Source organism: Lycium ferocissimum, chromosome 9 (genome assembly GCF_029784015.1).
Source record: "Lycium ferocissimum isolate CSIRO_LF1 chromosome 9, AGI_CSIRO_Lferr_CH_V1, whole genome shotgun sequence".
NCBI lineage: Eukaryota > Viridiplantae > Streptophyta > Magnoliopsida > Solanales > Solanaceae > Lycium > Lycium ferocissimum.
The window spans coordinates 25,148,246-25,169,472 of NC_081350.1; the positions used below are offsets into that span (position 1 = coordinate 25,148,246).

At 36.9% G+C, this 21,227-nt stretch overlaps 2 protein-coding genes across 4 annotated transcripts; both read left to right on the top strand.

The window, feature by feature from the left end:
• Window positions 1-2,076: 2,076 nt before the first annotated feature.
• On the top strand, window positions 2,077-11,613 carry LOC132029998 (uncharacterized). Of its 3 annotated transcripts, XM_059419454.1 has the most exons (9): window positions 5,411-5,811; window positions 5,886-6,385; window positions 6,472-7,285; window positions 7,365-7,775; window positions 8,318-8,559; window positions 8,996-9,220; window positions 9,306-9,398; window positions 10,086-10,475; window positions 11,320-11,613. In XM_059419454.1, the coding sequence occupies exons 4-8, from the start codon at window positions 7,367-7,369 to the stop codon at window positions 10,365-10,367; spliced, it is 1,251 nt and encodes a 416-aa protein (XP_059275437.1). In that variant the 5' UTR covers window positions 5,411-5,811; window positions 5,886-6,385; window positions 6,472-7,285; window positions 7,365-7,366; the 3' UTR covers window positions 10,368-10,475; window positions 11,320-11,613. The 3 variants fall into 3 exon arrangements, with proteins under 3 accessions (XP_059275438.1, XP_059275436.1, XP_059275437.1); XM_059419455.1 differs by lacking the exons at window positions 5,411-5,811; window positions 5,886-6,385; window positions 6,472-7,285 and adding an exon at window positions 2,077-2,217 and having other exon boundaries at window positions 7,365-7,634; window positions 7,665-7,775; XM_059419453.1 differs by lacking the exons at window positions 5,411-5,811; window positions 5,886-6,385; window positions 6,472-7,285 and adding an exon at window positions 2,077-2,217.
• Window positions 11,614-15,831: 4,218 nt separating this feature from the next.
• On the top strand, window positions 15,832-17,953 carry LOC132031709 (uncharacterized). Its single transcript, XM_059421642.1, has 3 exons — window positions 15,832-16,231; window positions 16,304-17,252; window positions 17,938-17,953. Exons 1-3 carry the CDS (start codon window positions 15,832-15,834, stop codon window positions 17,951-17,953), a joined length of 1,365 nt encoding a protein of 454 aa, XP_059277625.1.
• Window positions 17,954-21,227: the final 3,274 nt, after the last annotated feature.

Sequence of the window (21,227 nt, forward strand, 5' to 3'; positions counted from 1 at the left end):
ATTTCGAGTTTTATTACTAACTAGTGATTGAATAGATACGAAACTTGCATTTATGTTTAAGAAATTTTTTCGAGGCTTCTACAAATATAGTTTAGATGAAATTCAAAGTACAAAAAATAGTTGACATATTGGATATAAACTACTTCAAGTTAATAACTTCCAACATTTCAAACGATCACTATCTTACATAAATGAGGGTCTGATTAGGCAATCATATAGAATTAATCATACTTGAGTTTCGTAGACTTGTTTACTACCACAGAGGTTGATTGTCAATCGATTATCACTCGTCAGAAAATCAGTATCATAAGTTTGAATTTTTTTTTTATAGAAACATGTAAAGATCTTCAAATAAATTTCTGGAAAAGAAGTTTATATGTTATCCTTCAAGTCTATGCATCTAATTTTTGTTAGTAATTATTATACAAACTCAAATAAAAACGGATGGTGAATCATGTACCTTGGATGTAAATCTTTGTCATCTAAAACGCAATGAAAGTTATAGGTCTTATTCTTTGCAACCCAATATCACCACTTAGACGCTTGCATATTCAATTTTCTTTAGTTAGCAAAAATTGTGGATGTGCATATATTGTAAAATTGAATGTCCCCATATCAATGGTCAATCTTAATAAGATGAATATAACAATCAACAAAATTTAAAGAACGGAAAAGGGCCAAATTATCCCTAAACTTTGGAAAATAGTTCATCCATACCCTTCGTTATACTTTAGGGTCAATTATACCCTTACCGTTATACTATGGGTCAATTATACCCTTTATGTCAAACGGTTGCCACGTGGCATCATCTCAAACCTTCAAAATTATTTTCCCCTCAAATAATTTTTTACCCACTAAAATAATCCAACCCGACCCGGATTTATTTTATTCAGCCAAACTAATACAGACCCAACCCATTTACCCTAAAAACACCACCCCCCTCCCCCCCCCCCCCCCAAAAAAAAAAAAAAAACTCCCACACTCTCTCTCAATGCAAAGATATAACTCCTTAAGGATGCAACTAGAAATAACAGAAATCAACGTGCAAATTAACATTCCATGGAACTACTTCAATTGTCTTGACTCTCAAAACCTAGTCCAAAGTTAAAAAATGATCTCTAAAAGAAAGACGGCACAACCTCGAAGAACCCTGCAGAAGCTAATCACACTCATTCTGATGAAAATGTCATTTATTTAAAATTCCTCGTTTGCTTTTCATTCTTTTCTTGTTCCCCTATGTCGACTATGGTAAAAAGGACAAGAGTTCCATCAATCTACGTCCCTTCATAATCTGTTAGGGGTAGGTCTCCCCAGAATTACTTGAAAAAAGATATCCTAAGAACACGCCTACTAGCCCAGGACATCAAATATTGGGTCTGTATTAGTTTGGCTAAAAAATTAAAAAAAATCGGGTTGGGTTGGGTTATTTTAGTGGGTAAAAAATTATTTGAGGGGAAAATAATTTTGAAGGTCTGGAATGATGCCACGTGGCAGCCGTTTGATATAAGGGTATAATTGACCCCATAGTATAACGGTAAGGGTATAATTGGTCCTAAAGTATAACGAAGGGTATGGATGAACTATTTTTCAAAGTTCAGGGGCAATTTTGGCCCTTTTCCGTTTAAAGAATTGGTCTAGTATCACCAAGTCACCACTTTAAACAAATCAAGAATAAATTATTTTATATGAATACTGAAAACCAATCAAAAGAATAGTCTTCAGATCTTTTAACCGAATTTGTTATTTCCTTTGAAAGATGCATCGCTGCCTAATCAACCAATCACAAGCAATTTATTTGTAAAAAGAAAAAGTAACTTGTCAAGTAAAACACTACAAAAAAAAGGCTAGATTTGTGGAGGTTTAATTGCGGGGGTTATTATAGCCGCCACAAAATTATACTAATTGTGGAGTTTAGTGTAGGCCCCGCTATTTTTCATTAGATTTGCGGGGGTTTTAACCCCAGCTAAACCTATTAAAAAAAAAGGGCGCCACAACTATAAACCCAAAACCTCTTTTTTTTTTTAATTTTGCCCCTCATTTTTTGCCAACCTCGGCTACCCAACTATCTGAACACTCTCTCTCTCTCTAAAATTTCCCCAATCGCTCATATTTTCAGATTTCTTAGAAAATCTAAGGTTGAAGATCCAAAATCAATGTTGAAAATCAAAAATCAATGTTGAAAATATAAGATTTCTTCAAGTTTCTACTGATTTTCAGGTATTCTTTTTCCTTTTTTTTTTTTTGATTTTTCTCTATAAATTGTTATTTAGTTTATTTTCATCTTGCATGTGGTTTTTCTATGCATCAATGCTGGATTTTTGTATTTTTCCACAATTAAAGTTCACAGTTTGAAGGCATACATAGTTGTTGTGACTTGGATAATAACTAGAAATAACAACAGTAAATAGCATTTGTTTGATCCTTTGATTTGGATTTTGGAACTTATGAACTCGTTATTTTGAATCGGAAATAAAATTGTGATTTAATTTAATTTGTAACCTGCATGTGGATTTTCTCTGCATAGTTGTGTTTTTTTTTCCACTGATTCTACTGAAATTAACATGAATCAGTAGAATCGGTGGTGATAAACTTAGTATGTGAAATTAACATGAATTATTTGTGTTTTGTAAGTAATGTTCTTAATTTCGATATAATTACTTGCTAAACTAGTTGATTATCTGCAATTCTAACCTGCGTTTCAATTTATACAATTATTTGCCTTATTTTTATGTAATGTTCTTGCTATTTGTGTTAAATTAATTTCTTATGCTTTGTGTTTAGCAAACACTGTAGTATAATCTCTTTTTTCATATGCATTTCTTCGTATTTCGCTTATCACTGATCTTGTGCTTTTGTATCAATCATTGAAATATGCATATTTCTGCTCAGCGAAATGTTAGATTTCATAGTCGAATTGTAGCTTACTGAAAAAAATTAGGTATTTGTGTGAATCGAGTTAGATTTCAAATTCTAGCTTATTACGACTTAGGTAGTTGTGTTTATCTATGGAGAAATTGGAAATTTAGTTTAGATTTGTGTGTGAATCTACTTAGATAGTTGTGTTATTAGACTAGTTTGTAAAATTTATTTCTGAAGTAAAGCAGCAAATTTTGGCTATCTCACGTATGCTTGTATAATTTTGGCTAGACAACTCATGATGATGACTAGTTCTAATCTCTGGTCAACCAAAAGATGATGACTAGTTTAAATTCTGCCTCTACTACTTGTTTGTTGTATACTTCCTACTTCTCAGTTATCCGTTTTTTGTTTCATTAATTGCTTCAAACCAAACAACAAACTTGTTTGTATTGGGTTTCTGATGTGCAATTCTGTCTCGACTAATACATGATAATTTATAAACAAGCACAAATATTGTTCTGTTTATGCTATATCCATAAATTAGGTTACTAAACTGTTCTTTCGCATGAAATTCTGTAGGTTATATTCAACTCTTCTTCTCAAAAATCTGATTTTTGTTCATCAGTTTCACTTGTTGAAAGGTTATAAACCAGTACTCCCCGATGGATAAATCTTGGATTGGAATGCCTAGAACCACAACTAAATATTTGATTGGGTTGAATCAATTTCTAGATTTTTCATTTACGAACGGAGCTGTAAGAAATAAAATAAAATGTCCGTGTCCTAAATGTGGGAATGAGAAGTGGCAGACTAGAAATATAGTGTACAATCATTTGATCGACAAGCCATTCCCTCAAAATTATGTCACTTGGGTTATGCAAGGGGAAACAGATCTATTGCAAAACTCCGAAAATATAGAGATTATCCCAGATACATTGCCTCCTGAAAATCCTATAGAATTATTAATTAATGAAGCATTTCAGGGCTCAAGGCATAAGCACATTGATGTAGATCCGTCACAAGTAGTTGGAGAAGAAGAAATGTTATATGATACGCCTTCAAATAACAAAGATTTTTTTGAGTTGCTTAGAGATGGAAGTGAAGAATTATTTGAAGGGTCCAAGTACTCAAAGCTAGAGTTTTTGTTAAAGTTGTATCACATAAAGTGTTCGTCTGGGCTAAGTGACAAGGGAATGACTATGATTCTAGATCTACTTAGGGATGCATTTGAGTTTGCAAGGATCCCTAATTCTTTCTACGAGGCCAAGAAAACCATAAAAAAGCTTTCTCTTGATTATATCAAGATAGATGCTTGTCCGAATGACTGCATGTTGTACTGGGGAGATGATGCTGATGAGGAAACATGTAAGCATTGCCACGTCTCTAGATGGAAGCCTAACAGGAAGAGCAACACTAATCATGTGCCTTCTAAAAAGAAGAAGCAAAAGAAAATGCCTGCAAAAATATTACGTTACTTTCCGCTAAAACCAAGATTGCAAAGATTGTTCATGTGCTCTAAGATTGCAGAGCAGATGCGATGGCATGCAAAGAATAGTAATGGAGATGGAATCATGAGGCATCCTAGAGATGGTGAGGCGTGGAAGAGGTTTGATACTACTTTTCCTGAATTTGCTTCTGATCCTCGAAATGTTCGTTTAGGCCTGGCTAGTGATGGTTTTAATCCTTTTGGGACGATGAGTACTACTTATAGCATTTGGCCAGTGATTTTGATTCCATATAACCTGCCACCTTGGTTGTGTACGAAGCAACCAAATTTGATCCTATCAATGATCATTCCAGGTCCACGTACGGCAGGGAATAATATAGATGTATACCTACAACCCCTTGTTAAGGAGTTGAATGAGTTATGGTGTGAAGGTGTGGAAACTTTTGATTCATCAAAGAATGAAATGTTTAGAATGCGAGAAACTCTTATGTGGACAATCAGTGACTTTCCCGGACTTGATATGTTATCCGGTTGGAACACACATACTAGTTTTGCATGTCCGTCTTGCAATTTTGACACAGAACCTTGTCGACTTCGTCACAGTAAAAAATGGTGCTTTATAGGTCATCGCCGGTTTTTGGTAGGAAATCATAAATTTAGATTGATGAGACATCATTTTTTTGGCAATGTGGAGGAGAGGAACCCGCCAAGAAAGTTATCCGGATCAGACATTTTGCAACAAGTGAAGGAAATTGATGTTACATTTGGAAGACCAGTAGAGTTGAATAATAGAAGGAAAAGAAATAGACAAAGAAATGTTGGGGAAAATGTAACTCAACAATGGAGAAAAAAAAAGCATATTCTTCAATCTTCCATATTGGGAATTCAACTTGTTACGCCATAATTTAGATGTTATGCACATTGAGAAGAATGTGTTCGACAATGTTATATACTCTTTGCTAAATGATAAACATAAATCAAAGGATCATGTTAATGCTCGAAAAGATCTACAAGATATGGGTATAAGGCGCGATCTATGGCCAGACGAGAATGAGAATTGTTGGCTTCTTTGCATTTACCATTCCAGTTAATAAGAGACTTGCCTTTCTCAAAACTTTAAAGAATGTCTCTGTGCCGGATGGTTACTCAAGTAATATTTCTCGTGGTATTGATCTGGATAATAAGAGGATATTTGGATTAAAGACTCACGATTGTCACATCATTATGGAGCAATTATTGCCCATAGCAATTCGAAATGTGCTTCCAAACCAGGTTGTTGCAGCCTTGGCAGAGCTTTCTTCATTTTTTAGACAACTTTGTTCGAAAACCTTGAGCCTCTCGGACCTTGAAAAGCTACAAGATCGGATTGTACTCACACTTTGCCACTTAGAGATATTGTTCCCTACATCCTTTTTTACTGTAATGGTTCATTTAACTGTCCATCTAGTGGATGAAGTAATGAAAGGTGGTCCGGTACATTATCGGTGGATGTATTTTGTTGAAAGGTAAATATTTGACATTCAAAATTCTTTCTTTCGAAGTAAATGCTTTTTCTAATATCTTCTTGCTTTGGTTATAGATTGTTAGGCCATTTCAAGTCCCTTGTAGGGAATAAATCACAACCAGAAGGTTCCATAGCTGAAGGTTACATAGTTGAAGAAGCTCTGACTCTTTATTCTCGTTATTTTGAGGATATGGAGTCGAGAGTAAATAGGCCTAAACGTGTAAATGATGAACCAAATCATAACATGGCTCCTGAGGAATCATCTTTATTCCCTCCACAAGGTAAACCTGTCGTAGGCTCAAATTTCCCTTTGACTCAACTGGAGAAGACTCAAGCTCATCGATATGTGTTACTTAATTGTGCAGCAGTAAAGCCGTTTATTGAGTAAGAAATATAAATTTATTTGAATTCTGACAAAAACATTAGAGTAAAGTGATTTAAATTGATACAGTCAACTCCTTCGTAGTGAATTTAGAGATCACATAAGAAGGAGTTCAAGAGGTCGTCGAAAACTTTTGCCAACAGAAATAGAAAAGAGAGTTAATAAGGAGTTTCCTGATTGGTTTCCAAAGAGAGTAAGTGAAAGGTAAATATTTGTCTATTCTTAATTAAGTTTCTTGTCTGAATTTTGTATTTGACAAAACTAATTTTGTTTATTTAGATTATGAATCCGGATATAGCCAATACAATCTCTACTGATTTGGAGTTTTTAGCACGGGGTCCGATGACAAATGCAAGAAGGTTCACTGCTTATAACATTAATGGATTCAAATTTCGGACTTTGTCTAGAGAACAAGGATCGAAAACTCAAAACAGTGGAGTTTTCCTTACCTCTGACACCTCGTGTATTGCATCTAATGCTGATAGATATGCGAGGCAAGCTGACTTGCCATATTATGGGAAGGTGGAAGATATTATTGAGCTTAATTATTATGGTCGATTCAGGGTTTGTCTCTTTAAATGTCAATGGGCTGACACTACTCGGAGTAGAGGGTTCAAAAGAGATGCTTGGAATTTTAATTGTGTCAATTTTTCTAGATTGATTCACACCGGCGATCGTGAGGATCATGATCCTTATATTGAAGCATCTCAAGCAAATATGGTCTATTATGTTGATGATGAAACTGATGAAGGATGGAGTGTGGTTGTACATTTAAAGCCAAGAGATTTGTTTGACATGGGAGAGCTTGATGAAGGAGAAATGTACGAGAATGAGCCATACCAACAACAAGATTTTGATCAATTTTTTGATGTTGATTATGAAAATGTCCCAGTTGCAATAGAGGAGCATATGTCTGAATAGGAATTAAGCTCCTTAGTTCAATGCCAAATCAGTAGTAGTTTTTCATTCCGTTCCTTAGTTCTTATTGGTAATTTAGCTGCAATCTCCATTTATAAATCAGAAAATTGTCCCAAAAACCTTGCATTCTTTAATTTTTTTTTCCAGATCTTACCAAAATTTGCTGAATATCCTGGTGAGTATTTTTAACCCTGGATATGTTTTTGTTAATCAACTAGCTATGTGTGTGTTTCATCTACTTTTATTGCTTGCAGATATGCCGAAGCCCAAGCGTTACGAGAACGTACAGAACTCAGTTCACTCAGCATCTACTTCACGAGGTGCAGCACAATCTTCATCAACAACTGAATCAGAACCTTCACATTTTCATGATACACCATTACCTCATCAACTACTGAATCAGAATCTTCGTCAACAACGGCTGACTTCATTTCTTCAACCGATACCACGGCGGACTCCTTCAGTTCAGGATTCAGCACAGCCAACTCCATCAGTTCAGACCACAACGCAGCCGATTCCATCAGGTCAAACCACAACGCAGCCGATTCCATCAGGTCAAACCACAACGCAGCCGATTCCATCAATTCAAACTGCGTCACAGTCGAAACCACCTAAAAAGTCTAGTGGACGTGAGTCTATGTCACATTGGACGGTAGATGCAATTGGTAATTTCTGCTTCTTACTTCTTCTTTCTTCCTCCTCCGCCTTATTCTTCTTCTTTCTTCTTTCTTCTTCTAGCTGCTGTGGGGGTGGGACTGGCAAAATTAGTTCTGCTGCAGATGGTTTAGCTTCCATGCTGTTGAAAATGACAGAAAATTTGACATTAGATGCATTATTACTCGTCCAAAGTAAATTTAAGGACATTGCCTTGTGAATCTTTTATGACATATTGACCCCTCAAGTGTAAGATATCAGATGTATAAAGAGTACATGTGTGTTGCTCTAGAAAAGGACACTAGTATAGTACTAAAGAAAACTGTAAACAAAATAACTCTAACATCGCCAATCTTTAACGAGTTAGCAACATATATATCTAGAGAACTTAGAATAGGTATACATTCTATGTCGAAGAAAAATAAAACATGCGCAATCTTGAAGCTTCTTTAAATGAGCTTGTCTTCTACTAAAGTTCTTGATGGTAAGAAAAAATGATTACCCAAATGTTATTTGATTGTGATTTCTGAATTTCGGGTTTTTATCTTTTCAGATTCACAAGGAGCTATCAAGAAACTCAAACTGAAGAAAACGGACGTGTTCAATCTATCTAATGGAGAACGTATTGTGGTTGATTTTGACGACTTAGATTCTCCTATTGGCGAAGGACAAGGCATTCTTGCAGGTTTTTGTGGAATTTTAGCAAGAGACAGCTCCATATTTCCAGTTCACTTTGAAAAATGGTCGGATTTACCTGCAGCATACTTCAACAATTGCTTTGATCAATTTATAAAGGTATAGGCTATAATGAGGCTTAATTTCCTCTTTTCTTCTATTTAATCATAACTAATCACCCGTGATTTGGTTATTGCTTTAGGAATTGTTTGTGACATAGAAAAACCTAAATCCTTTTCTTTCTTTAACTCATAAGGGTGTTTTCAGAAGTTGCAATCTGAAGACCTCTTTAGTAATCCTCCTTACGATAATTCAACTAGAACAGGAATATTCATGAAGCATAGAAATTGATATTCCATGTACAGATGTAGGGGATAATATATTGAAAAGTGTCCTCCTCCTAAAAGTCTGTAAGAGTAAACAATCACACATTTCATTCGGGGAAATCTCGACAGTTGCTGTCTTTACAACAAATAATCACATTTAACAGAAAATAAAAAGTGGACTGTATATTTGCATATAATAGATAAGCTAACCATTTCTTTTATTCTTGCAGCCGCGATTTTGTTTTAGGACCAGCGAGTCAAATGCAAGGCGATATGCATATAGTTCGATGTGTAAGAAGTGGGGTGCAAGAAGGCTAAAGTTGTTTAATGCAATTGATGACCCACTTAAGAGCAGAGATCAGATAAGAGCTGAGGCAATTAATAAAGTTCCAGATGGGATTCCACGGGATCAATGGATTTCTTATGTTGATTACCGCCTTAAAGAAAAAACAAGGGTATTTATTTAAATGCTTCAATTGGTATGTGTAATTATATGGCTATTTGTTTATATATCTTAACTTTTGAGTATCTTTTTGTAAGGAAATGTGCAAAATAAATGCTGAAATTCGGAAGACACAAACCATTTCACACATCGGTGGCTCCAAACCCAACTCCAAAAGAAGGGCTGAAATGGTGAATGTTTTTGCTTCATTTTGGATTACTTGAGTGAAACTGGAATCTGTTCCTAGTTAGTTAAGTTATTGTGGCTTTGATTTTTCTATTTATAGATGGCTAATAGCGGACAAAATCTCGGACGAGGTCAACTTTATCTTGCTACTCATAGGAATGAAGATGGATCATATGTTAATGAGGCAAAGAAAAGAGATATGTGTAAGTTTTTATGTAATTGTGGATTGATGAAAATTTCTTCAAATCATCTTCCAAATGGATAGTTCTTACTGTAATCTATGTAGATATAGTTTGACATGATTCTTGACAATATGAGTACATTTATGAGGACCTTGTCCAAAAATGAATACATTTACAAGGACCTTAATGATATTAGAGTTTGAAGTCTGTGTTCTTGGTTTTAACTTTAATAGTTCCAAACTTTAGTTGAGTGTTAAAATGAGAAAATGTAGTAAGCTCATACCAGAATGCTTGCAACCATCATTAGGGTAAATGTTAAGATAGGGACAATGGTTGGCAAAGCAGTGAGTAGAAGTGAGGAATTTTTTCTTTTTGATCAAGTAGAAGTGAGGAATTATGATGCAATAAGAAGGTTTGGAAAAACAAGGCCAGGGAGTCTAAAAAATATACTTTAATTTATTTTTATCTTGTCAACTGGTACTTGAGTTAATCGTGTGTCTTTGTGTTTAGGAAAAAATTGAGCAAGCCATGACTCAAAGCACCGCAGATGAGTCCGAGATTTCGCCAAATCATGCCGTCGGAAAGGTACTAGGAAAAGAGCATTCCGGACGGGTAAGGTGCTTGGGATTAGGAGCCGTCCCAAGTAGAGCTTTTAAACAAACAAGACCCCGTTATAGTGATTTGAATGCTTCAAGTTACAATAATGGTTCATGTTCTTCTCAATGGCAAGAGAAGTACAATCAGATGTTGAGTGCTCACAACAAAAGCCAAGACGACCTCAATTTTCGATGAATGCTCACACCGAAATGATGAGCGCTTTCAAGATGTATATGATAAGGAAAGAAGGAGAATACCCGAAGAATTTGTGGGATCTTTGTTTCTACTACTCCTCCTTCAACGGTAAGATTGTTAACTTTGAAATGTAACTTACTCACATCCTAGATTAATCTCAAACTATAATCCCTTCATTGTAGACTTGTTGGAACCTGAAGTAGTTCCTTCTATGTACCTTTTTCTGTTAAGATGATAATGTCAGTAGTTATGCTCTATTTTTATTGTCATTCTTCAAGAATGGATACCTAGGGAATCTGGATCTAGACAACAAATATAAAGGTACATTTTTTGATAGCTACTTTATTGATGGATGATACTCTGTGTCCCTTCAATAATAGGACAAAGATTTTGTTGATATGGACATCCTTTTTATTGTTTTAGATGGTCTGAATTTTGGACAAGATTTGAAGGTTAAGTAGACACCGCACCGCCTCAGGAAATCAGCCAAAAAACTGGACCCATTATTCAACCCCATAATTTGATTCTCTTAATTAATTTCTCTTCACCTGTGAAAATTAACATGGACTGAAAATGGATAGTATATAGTTAAGGTTACAAAAGATTCAGAGGGGTTGTGTAGAAATTAGGAGGAAAGTTAAGATATACTATATATATTTGGGAACTTTGCAGAAGTTGGCAGAAGTTGAAAGGGAAATGAGCTTAATGAGGACAGTTGTGTCTCAAATATATGTAGTGTGTATTTGTCATGGAAGATTATAGATTATTGTAATGCCCTTATACTTTGTAAAATATCACTTGAATCAGTGCCAAGAAAAATAATTCTCTCCTTTTATCAATGAATCAGGAGGACTGTCTGTTAGAGCTATTGATTCAAACATAAGTAGCATGAACAATTATATCTCTGATTATGAGGATTTGATCATTAGTTATTTTAAATTCTTTTTTGTAGCCAAGTGATGCAGCTAGTGGACACGCTTCACCCACGGACGTAAGAAGATCATTTGGTGGCAGTAATCGTAATGGCAACCAATGAAGTTCCGTGCAATTGCATTAGACAATTAAGTATGGTAGTTGATTGAATGGACGTAGCAGATCCTTTATGATTAGTGGTCTGAGTGGATGTGTTTAATGTTAGCTTTTGAGACTAATGAGGATACTGATGTTGGAGTGAATGTGTTTAATATTAGGTTTGAGACTAATGATAATACTTGCTTTATGTTAATGTCAATATGGCTTAATAATACATTGATGTTACTTGATTTTAGTTAACAATTTGAATAATAAATTGATGCTTCATTATATTGATATATTCTCAATCAGTTTTGGAGTAATAATTGTCCCAAAAAAAGGTATCAGAATAGCATTGCTAACAATGGCTAGCTGGTGAAATGTATTCAAGCTTTCAGAGGTTGTAACCCCCGCTAAATAAATGAATTGTGGGGGGTTTTAACCTCCAGAACATTTTTTAATAAAAAAATTAAATAGTAATTGTGGAGGTCATAACCGCCGCTAAATACATCACACAACCGCCGTAATTGTGTTGCAGCGGCCAGGAAAACAACCTCCGCAAAATGTTTGCGGCGACCAGAATTGGGGGGGTTTTGTGGACCGCTGCTACAGCGGATAGCGGGGGTTAACAACCGCCGCAATGTGTGAATTTAACCCCCGCAAATGGAGCCTTTTTTTGTAGTGAAAGGTATTGGCACAACGAACACAAACCAAACATAATATAAACTGAAAATGGATGATTGAAGAATAAGTATAATGCATTATGCTACTAATTCGAATAGTAAGGAAAAAGATGCATAAGTATGTATATGTTCAACATCGAGTTTAAGGATTAGTTACCATTTTATAGTTATGAACTGTCACATTTTCCAGATTTCAAATTAAAAAACAAACTCACATGTCCAGGTGCAGAAGAGGGGAAGAGATTAGTAGGAATAGAAACGACATGGGAGTTCCGAAATTCACAGTCTCTTTTGCTTCGTCATTCTTTTTTCCTTATCCTTTCTCGATTCTTGTAGAATATGCTTTCATTTTGTCATTCTTTTTTTCTTATCTTTTGTCCTGTCTTGTAAAATGTTCTAATTGATCCCCGGTAAGAGTAGGACTGCTGTGGTAGTATTTGATATTGGTGTTTGTCAAAATACAACCAACACATTATCGTCTAATCAAATAAATGGAGACTCGTCAAGTGAAAGAAATCGGTATCCAGAAAAAGATATGTGTTTCTCCTAGATTATAAATGAGTGAAAAAATTTGACTCAAACGAAGGTGTGCATATATCTTTTTATGAGAGGAAGAACTGAGTATTAGAGGAAAACAATAACTATTTTACTATCATAAAGTAAAAATGGATGTAGCAGGCAGGGTATTTTGAAATTCAAAATCTTAAATTTGTCTCAATGCAATTCTCTAAAAGAAGGCAAAAAAAAAAAAAAAAAAAAAAAAAAGGAAAAATACAATACAAACCTGGCAAGAAGAGGGAGAATGGTAGGTTATCGTGCGCTAAGATGGTGGCGATTCCTTTATGGATATGTATACTACTCTGCATATTATTCGAGCTTGGCTTTGGCTTAAGTTTTTTGGTGTTTCCAATATATTCATTCATATAACTCTTAGAAGACGGAGATGGGGGAAAAAAGGGGAAGATCCAGTGGAATGTAAAACGAACAAAATACTTTGGGTTTTTGACAGACTTGCGGACTCTTCAATAACGGTTGTGGTTTTTGATTGTGATTAGTGACTTTTGGACTCTTCAGTAACGGGCGTTTCTCAATTAATAACGATTGTTTGGTTTTTTAAATCTATTTTTTTTTTTTTTTTTAAGTAATGACTAAAAAATGCAAAAATACCAGGAAAAAGATAAATAGGAATCTTTTGGATTTTTTGGCATGCCACATCAACGGGCCTATTGCCCTGGTTTATATAGATATATAGATATAGATTTGATTTTCTAATTGAAGTTGTATTTGCGGCTAATTTTTCTTTTTTCCTTTTTTATTGCTGAAACTTTTATTGACGATAGGAATGTCACTTCATGGAGATAAATAAAGGAGGAACAAAAAACGATTACGAGTAATGTATATATATATATATATATATATATATATATATATATATATATATATATATATATATATATATATAAAAGGCATGATATAGCCCGCTTATGTGGCATGCCTCAATGATCAGGATTCCTATTTATCTATTTCCTCATTTTTTTGAGTTTTCTTTCTATTCTTTTTACTTATTATATTATTTTATTCTAACTTATAACTAATACTCTAAATGTTTAGTGTTTAGTACCGAAACGGCTCCTTCAATTCATATTGTTTTCCCTAAAGTTCAGCTTCGTCTAACCGTTTCTGGGAAAAACTAATAGACACCGTACGTATTCAAACCTCTTAATTACGGACAATTACTGCTAACCCTTTTTATTGCAGCTACTTCTATTCCTTCAAGTTGAGTACCGATAAGAGAAGCAAAGGTAGAAATAAAAACATACCGTTATCCAATCAACACCATTTTTTTTTTCTCTCTCTACTAACAAACGGTTACACGCTCCCAACCACCGTGGACATCTCGTCCAACCACCGCTGATGACAGCTCCGGCCAATTCAACGGGCCAACCGCCTGGACTACCAACTCCCATGACTAACGCAACACAAACCACCAACTCTAACACAGCAATGAAACCACAGGATAACCCCCAAAATAAAGAATCATACACTGAAGCAATGCGCATTCCTAAAAATACAGAGAAGACCCACAATCCAATTAAACTAGCCTATCGTCCTTATGAAATTGAACAAGGAGTCGCAATCGTCACCTTCACTACTGAAGAAGAATCCATACTTGCCCACAATTGTCGACTTACCTTGGTCAGAAAATTCTCAAGGAACAAGCCTCAAATCGACACGATTCGTAAAGAAATCAAACGAAGATTTCCCATGAAAGGTGAAGTGCAAATAGGCCTCTTCGATTCAAGGCACGTTTTTCTTGATTTCACAGAGGAAGAAGACTGCAAGAATATGTATTATCGGCGGTATATACCCTTCAACACAGAATCTGTCATGAGACTGCAAAGATGGACAAAAGATTGGAAACCCACAGAGGAATCGACCTTCGCACAAGTTTGGGTGATCCTTCCAGGCCTAAAATGGCATTATTTCCACTGGGAAGCTTTAAGTCAATTAGTGGCTCCGATCGGATACCCTTTGGCACCAGACAAGGCAACAAATTAGAAGACTAGGCCAAGCATTGCAAAGGCCCGTGTTGAAATTGACTTGGCAAAGCCAAGATTGACTCAAATCAAAATATTGACAGTTAACCAATCGAGTGGTAAGAAAGAGGAAATTATCCAACCAATGGAGTATGAAGGAGTACCAGATTATTGTTTCAATTGCATGATGCAAGGTCATGGTATGTGGAACTGCAGGAGGAATACAATCGACAAAGGAAAAACCATTAATCCTGCACCTCAGAGACCTAACCCCCTAACCGTTCGACAAAATGACAAAAAGAATCAAGAACCAAAAAATACAAACCAGAAAAGGGGAGCACCGAATATGCAACAAGTGATGAATATCACCAAGAATACCGGTTCACACGACTCGATGACATGGATATTATAGTGAATAAAGAAGAGGAAAAGCGGCGGAATCACATAATGGAAGTGAAAAGGGACAAACTGGAGATACGCAGATGAATTTGACACTTTCAAGTCCTGTGCAAACAGATTTTACTGAGGAAGACATTGCAAGTTTGAGGACACAAAGCCAGGAATTGGAACAAGGAATAGGTGCCTCTTGGCAAACCAAGTCTAGACTGTTCAAGCGTGTCTCTCCAACCCCAACAAGAATGAAACCCCTATACTCTAAAAGGAAGAAGAAAGGGCAAAAGAAGGTGCAATTCAACCTCACAAATGAACAGGAAGCTTGGCTTAAGACTCAGGAGGAAGCCCAGAGGATGACTGAACTAAGCACTGCTCTAAATGATGAAGAATTACAGGGTAGAAAAGCAAAAGAAAAACCAACACACACTACTAATAGCTTTGATGCACTTACTAATATTGTTGTTTTAGATGTAGGTGGAGGGATCACTGATCATAGGCTGGAGGAGGACCATCCATCAGAAGACCATAACTTGGTTTTGACTGAAGATGACTCAGTCATGGAAAACCAGGAGAATGGAACCCCCCAGCAGGACAATAATTCACATAATGACAATGAGATTTCCCCTGATCTAGAGGGCAATCCATCAGTGAGAAGGAAGCTTGTTTTTGATAAAGAGATTCCTAGCTCTTACAATCTGAATAGCAGTAACAACCTATCACCTAGAGGGACAAGTATCCTCCAAGGAGATAATTCTGGACCCATAAAGGGAACAGTACCACCCCCAAAACCTCTAATTAATGTTTAGATTCATTTCCTAGAACATTAGGAGCATTAAAACTATGGGTGCTGGTGAGAGACTGAAAAGTCTTAAAAACCAGTACAAACTCCCCTTTATTTGCATTCAAGAACCCAAGAGTAAAGCCAAGCACATCACTAAGTACATGATGAGGCTGGGCTACCAATACTCCCACAACAACCTTAATAACAAAATCTGGCTGTTTTGGGATTCAGCCCTCACTGTTCATATTATTGATAATGCTCAGCAGCATACTACTTGCCACATTTCTTATTCTCAATCAAGCACAAATTTCTATCTTACCTGTGTGTATGCTGAATGCACCATTGCTCTCAGGAAACCTCTATGGGAGGAACTTCAAGTCCTGTCTACCAAGCTGAAGGGACCATGGGGTGTCATAGGTGATTTCAATGTGATCACTAGCCCTGAAGAAAAGCATGGTGGTGCTTGCTATAATATGCAAAAGAGTGTAGATTTTCTAGAATGCCTAACATAATGTGGTTTGATTGATGCAGGTTTTCATGGTGCCCATTACACTTGGTGCAACAACTGGGGGCACCCAAGAACAATCTGGAAAAGACTCGATAGATTGCTCATCAATGAAGAATGGTTTGACCTGTTCAATGACACCAAAGTAACACACCTGTCGAGAACAGGCTCAGACCATGCCCCATTGCTGGTCAATATTGAGAAAGTGAGGGTTGACACTGTGAAATACTTCAAGTTCCTGAACATTTGGTGCAACCATAAGGACTTTATCGACATAGTCAAAGATGCTTGGACTATCAATATCCAGGGTTCTGCCATATGGAAACTGCATAATAAGATGAAAGCTGTAGCAACTAAACTTAGCACCTGGTCTAGAGAGACCTTTGGAGATATTTTTAAGGATGCCAAGGAGGCTGAGAGACTGGTCACTGAGCTGGAAAAGAAACTTACTGAAAACAATAATGAGGAAAATAGAGCTAAGCTCAACAAGACAAAAGCAGATTTCATCAGACTATTGAAAAATAAGGATGAGATTCACAGGCAGAAGGCTAAGGCTAGGTGGCTACAGGATGGGGATAAAAACACTTCCTACTTTCACAAGGTGATCAAAGACAGAAGAAGGAAGTTGAATATCCAAAGCATACAAGACAATGAAGGACAGAAGATTGAAGGACATCAAAACATTGCTACAACAGCTATCAAGCACTTTGAGGATCTGTTTAGCTATCAGGAAGTCAAAGGAAATTTCAAAATCTTGGATATAGTCCCTAAGCTAGTTACAGAAGAGATGAATTCAATGCTGATAGCCATCCCAACCCCCCAGGAAGTAGGACAGGCTATAAAGAACATTGACCCTGATAGTTCTCCTGGCCCTGATGGGTTTGGAGCCAAATTTTTTCAAGTATGCATAGACATCATTCTACCTGAAGTACATGGGGCTATTAAAGAATTCTTTGAGGGTGCACACATGCCAAGGTATGTGTCTCATACTTTGTCTTATCCTGCCGCCAAAATGCCCCCAACCCCAATCCTTCTCGATATCGTACCTATAAGCTGTAAAAAGGCAACACGATAAAATAATTGCTAAAGTCTGGCCAAGAGATTAGGCAAAATATTACCTACTATAATCTCTCCAAACCAGAGTGGTTTTGTGCAAGGTAGATCTATCACTGACAATATCTTACTTGCCCAAGAAATGGTTCAAGATATCTCTAAACCCAACCTACATGGTAATATTGTTTTAAAATTAGACATGGCCAAAGCCTTTGATAGGGTAGCTTGGCCTTACCTCTGTAGAATAATGAGAAAATTCGGCTTTAATGAACAATAGATAGATATCATCTATAGACATGTTTCCAATAACTGGTATTCCATAGTCTTAAATGGGACTAGAAATGGCTTTTTCAAATCCAACAGAGGCTTAAGGCAGGGTGACCCCTTATCACACTGCCCTTTTTATCATACGTGCGTAACTAATTTTGAGAATGCTTAACAATCTTGTCTTAGATGAGAACTTTACGAGCTACTACGGACCCAAGAAAGGCTCAATCATCACTCACTTGGCTTTGGATGATGACATAATACTCTTGTTCACTTCTGTAAGCCACGGTCGATATTAGGAAAATTTTGAAGATACTGACTGTCTATGAAAATGTTTCAGGCCAGATGATCAATAAACACAAAAGCTATGTAGCTTTCTCCCCTAAGGCTAACATGGATCGATGCATAGAGTAACTCACCTCACTGGAATGACCAAAAAAGAATGGCCTATCAAATACCTTGGCTGCCCCCTCTTTGTTGGAAGAATGAAGGTTATTTTCTTCTCTGAAATGGTCCAATCCATAACAAGAAGGATTCATAGTTGGCATTCGAAATTTCTATCCATGGGGGGTAAGATCACCCTGATCAAACATGTTCTGTTGGCAATGCCTGTCTATCTACTGGCTGCCATGAATCCCCCTAAAGGAACTTTTGAGCAAATTGAGGCTGCAATTGGCAGATTTCTTTGGAACAGCAATGAGAATGTGAACAAGTATCATTGGTTGAAATGGGAAAGCATGTGCCTACCATATGAAGAGGGTAGGGTAGGCTTTAGATGCCTGAGAGATGTCAGCAAAGCCTTTATTGCTAAACAATGGTGGAGTCTAAGAACTAAAGAATCTCTATGGCAAGACTACATAATGGCAAAATAGTGCATCAGGTCCAATCCAGTTATTAGGAAAGTAACAGGGGTGCAATCACAAACCTGGAGAGCCATGTGCAGGATCAGATCTCAAATGGAGGATAATATCACTTGGCAAATAGGACAGGGACAGGTGTCCTTTTGGTTTGACAACTGGACCAGGGAGGGTGCATTATATAAACTCCTCCCTGATGATGTGATCCCCAACAACATAAAGCTTAATGAAGTTCATGATAATGGCACTTGGCAGTGGAATAAAGCAGGGTATAGGGTCCCTTGGGCAGTTAAGTTGGCCATCCAACATGTTGCTGTCAACTTCACTCCTGGTAGAGAAGACAAAGCTATATGGATCCCAAACCAAGAAGGCAGATTCTCTATTTCCTCAGCCTGGAATCTGCTTAGGAAAAAAGCAGTAGGAGATTGGCATGACAAAAGAACATGGAACAAAAATATCACCCTCAAAACTAACTTCCACTTACACGGAGGGTAGTAAAAAATAGGCTGTCCACAGATGGTAACATTGGTAGATTCAAGATACATGGACCATCAATATGCTGCTGTTGCTCAGATCACAAGATAGAGACAGTGGAGCACCTGTTTGGCCAAAGTAAACTGGCTCAAGACTTATGGAAAGGAACATGTCAACCACTAGGCATCAAAGTTCAGGAAATCCCATTAAGGCAAATTATGGTAAATTCTTTGGACAATGCAGGCTCAGAATCCAGTAGCTAAACTAATTAAAGGAATCTTACCTCAGATTATGTCTTTGGGAAATATGGAAGGCACGATGCAATTTTAGATACAGCTCCAAAAACTTCAGTTTCAGCCAGTCTATGAAAAACATAACCTCCCATCTTATGCAGATCATCACAACTCAGTTCCCTCTGGTCAACAAGGAAACTAATTGGTACAATATGTGTAACAGACTAAATAGTAAGTCCACAATGATGAAATACCAAATGGTTAAATGGTATCCACCTCCTCCTAGTTTTATTAAGATCAACAGTGATGGAAGCTGTAGAGGAGATGATTGTGGGGGAGGAGGGATTATCAGAACAGACAAAGGGCTTCTATTAGTTGCATATACCATTAACTTGGGCAAGGGAACAAGCAACTGGGCTGAAGCTAAAGCCCTGCAGTTTGGTATTGACTTATGTTTGACTAATGGTTGGAGCAACATAATAGTGGAAGCAGACTCTCTATTATTGATTCAGGCTATTCAAAAGAAAATCAAATCCCCTTAGAACGTCAGCCCAATAGTGAGCTGGATACAGAGGATGGTAAACCATCATCAGATACAAACAAAGCATTGCCTAAGAGAGGCAAATCAAGCCGCAGACAAGCTTGCCCAACTGAGCCACAATACCAATGACACCATGGTCTTCAACAGCTTTCAGGAGTTGCCTAAATCAGTGAGAGGCATCATCAACATTGATAGATGGGGGCTGCCAAGTATTAAAAGCAAACCTCAAAACAGTACTCAATTCTTTTTCGACCCCCTATGAACTTTGTAGTTTAACAGTGTAGAGTAGGCTTGCATTAGTAAAACAATTGTAATGCAGTTTCCATTCAACACTAACTAAAAATAAGTGAGGGGTGGAAACTGTACATAGGCAGCATGCATTGTTTAATATTCATATAGATTTATGGTTTCTTGTGTAGATGAATCATGCATTATTTAGTGCACATAGGCTTTGTACATAAGCATGCATAAAGCTGGAAATGTCCAGCTTCATACTATTAGGGGTAAGGTTTAAGTCCCCCCCTCATTGTACTTTGTTTTGCAATTAATAAAATACCACGCAGGATCTGATTTTGGATCTGGGTGGTTCCCCGAAAAAAAAAAAAAAGGTAGAAATAAAAATGAGTATTCATCATCACAATATTAAGGAATTTACTGACACTAAAATTGAGAATTTTACAGGTTGTGTTGATGAGATCAAGATCAATGAGTGTATCAATACCATCGGTTCCGGCACCGGCAATGCCATCAAGTCAAGGCCATTAAAAAAGCTCCTGCTTCTCTCTTACTTTCTCTCTCTTAAAAATTCTAAGTGTACGTTACTGTTGCCGTTGGGGAAAATCAGTGGGAGTATGTACCTCACCGTGGACCTGTCGGTCCTCGGTGACCCGCCGCCAAACCAAAATCAAAACTCCACCCCACAAATCCCTCTTCCCTCCAACCACCTAGTTCACTTCCTTCCGCTAATCCCCCTAAACACAAATTCGGGTCCTAATATGCCCCCAATTCCAAATAACCCCCCAAATCCCTAATCAATCTAACCCTGCAATCGGTGTTCAAGCTCGGCTCAATGGAAAGGAAACCTAAAGAACTTCCTATGCTAATACTGTTGGCAATAGTAACACCAAAAGATCCAGAGTTCGGCTAGCCCCAAAACCTCATGGAACTTTCAACGGGAAACCAGTTGTGTCATTCTCACAAGAGGAAAACAAATTGCTGGCCCAAACCTACAAATGGACGATAATAGGTATTTTCACTCATATCCGACCCTCTATTGACCACACTAGGAAAGAAATTGCAAAAATTATCCCAAGCAAAGGTACTATTAAAGTGGGAGCTTATGACATGCATCATGTGTTTCTAGATTTTGATAATATGGAAGACCACCTCAATGTATTGTTGAGAAACTTTATTCACCTACGGGATTTAAATGTTATGAAAATCCACAAATGGTCTACCAAATTTAAGCCAAATGCTGAAAGTACGTTGGCTCCTGTTTGGATTAATCTTTCGGGTTTGCTATGGC

What these genes read in the sequence shown, in the direction of transcription:
- LOC132029998 (XM_059419453.1), top strand. Translation starts at nt 7,367, where the DNA reads ATGCCGAAGCCCAAGCGTTACGAGAACGTACAGAACTCAGTTCACTCA. An exon ending in TTGGACGGTAGATGCAATTG is followed by an intron (nt 7,776 to 8,317) that starts GTAATTTCTGCT and finishes TTATCTTTTCAG; the next exon opens with ATTCACAAGGAGCTATCAAG. An exon ending in GCTTTGATCAATTTATAAAG is followed by an intron (nt 8,560 to 8,995) that starts GTATAGGCTATA and finishes TTATTCTTGCAG; the next exon opens with CCGCGATTTTGTTTTAGGAC.
- LOC132031709 (XM_059421642.1), top strand. Translation starts at nt 15,832, where the DNA reads ATGGGTGCTGGTGAGAGACTGAAAAGTCTTAAAAACCAGTACAAACTC. An exon ending in CCCTGAAGAAAAGCATGGTG is followed by an intron (nt 16,232 to 16,303) that starts GTGCTTGCTATA and finishes TGATTGATGCAG; the next exon opens with GTTTTCATGGTGCCCATTAC.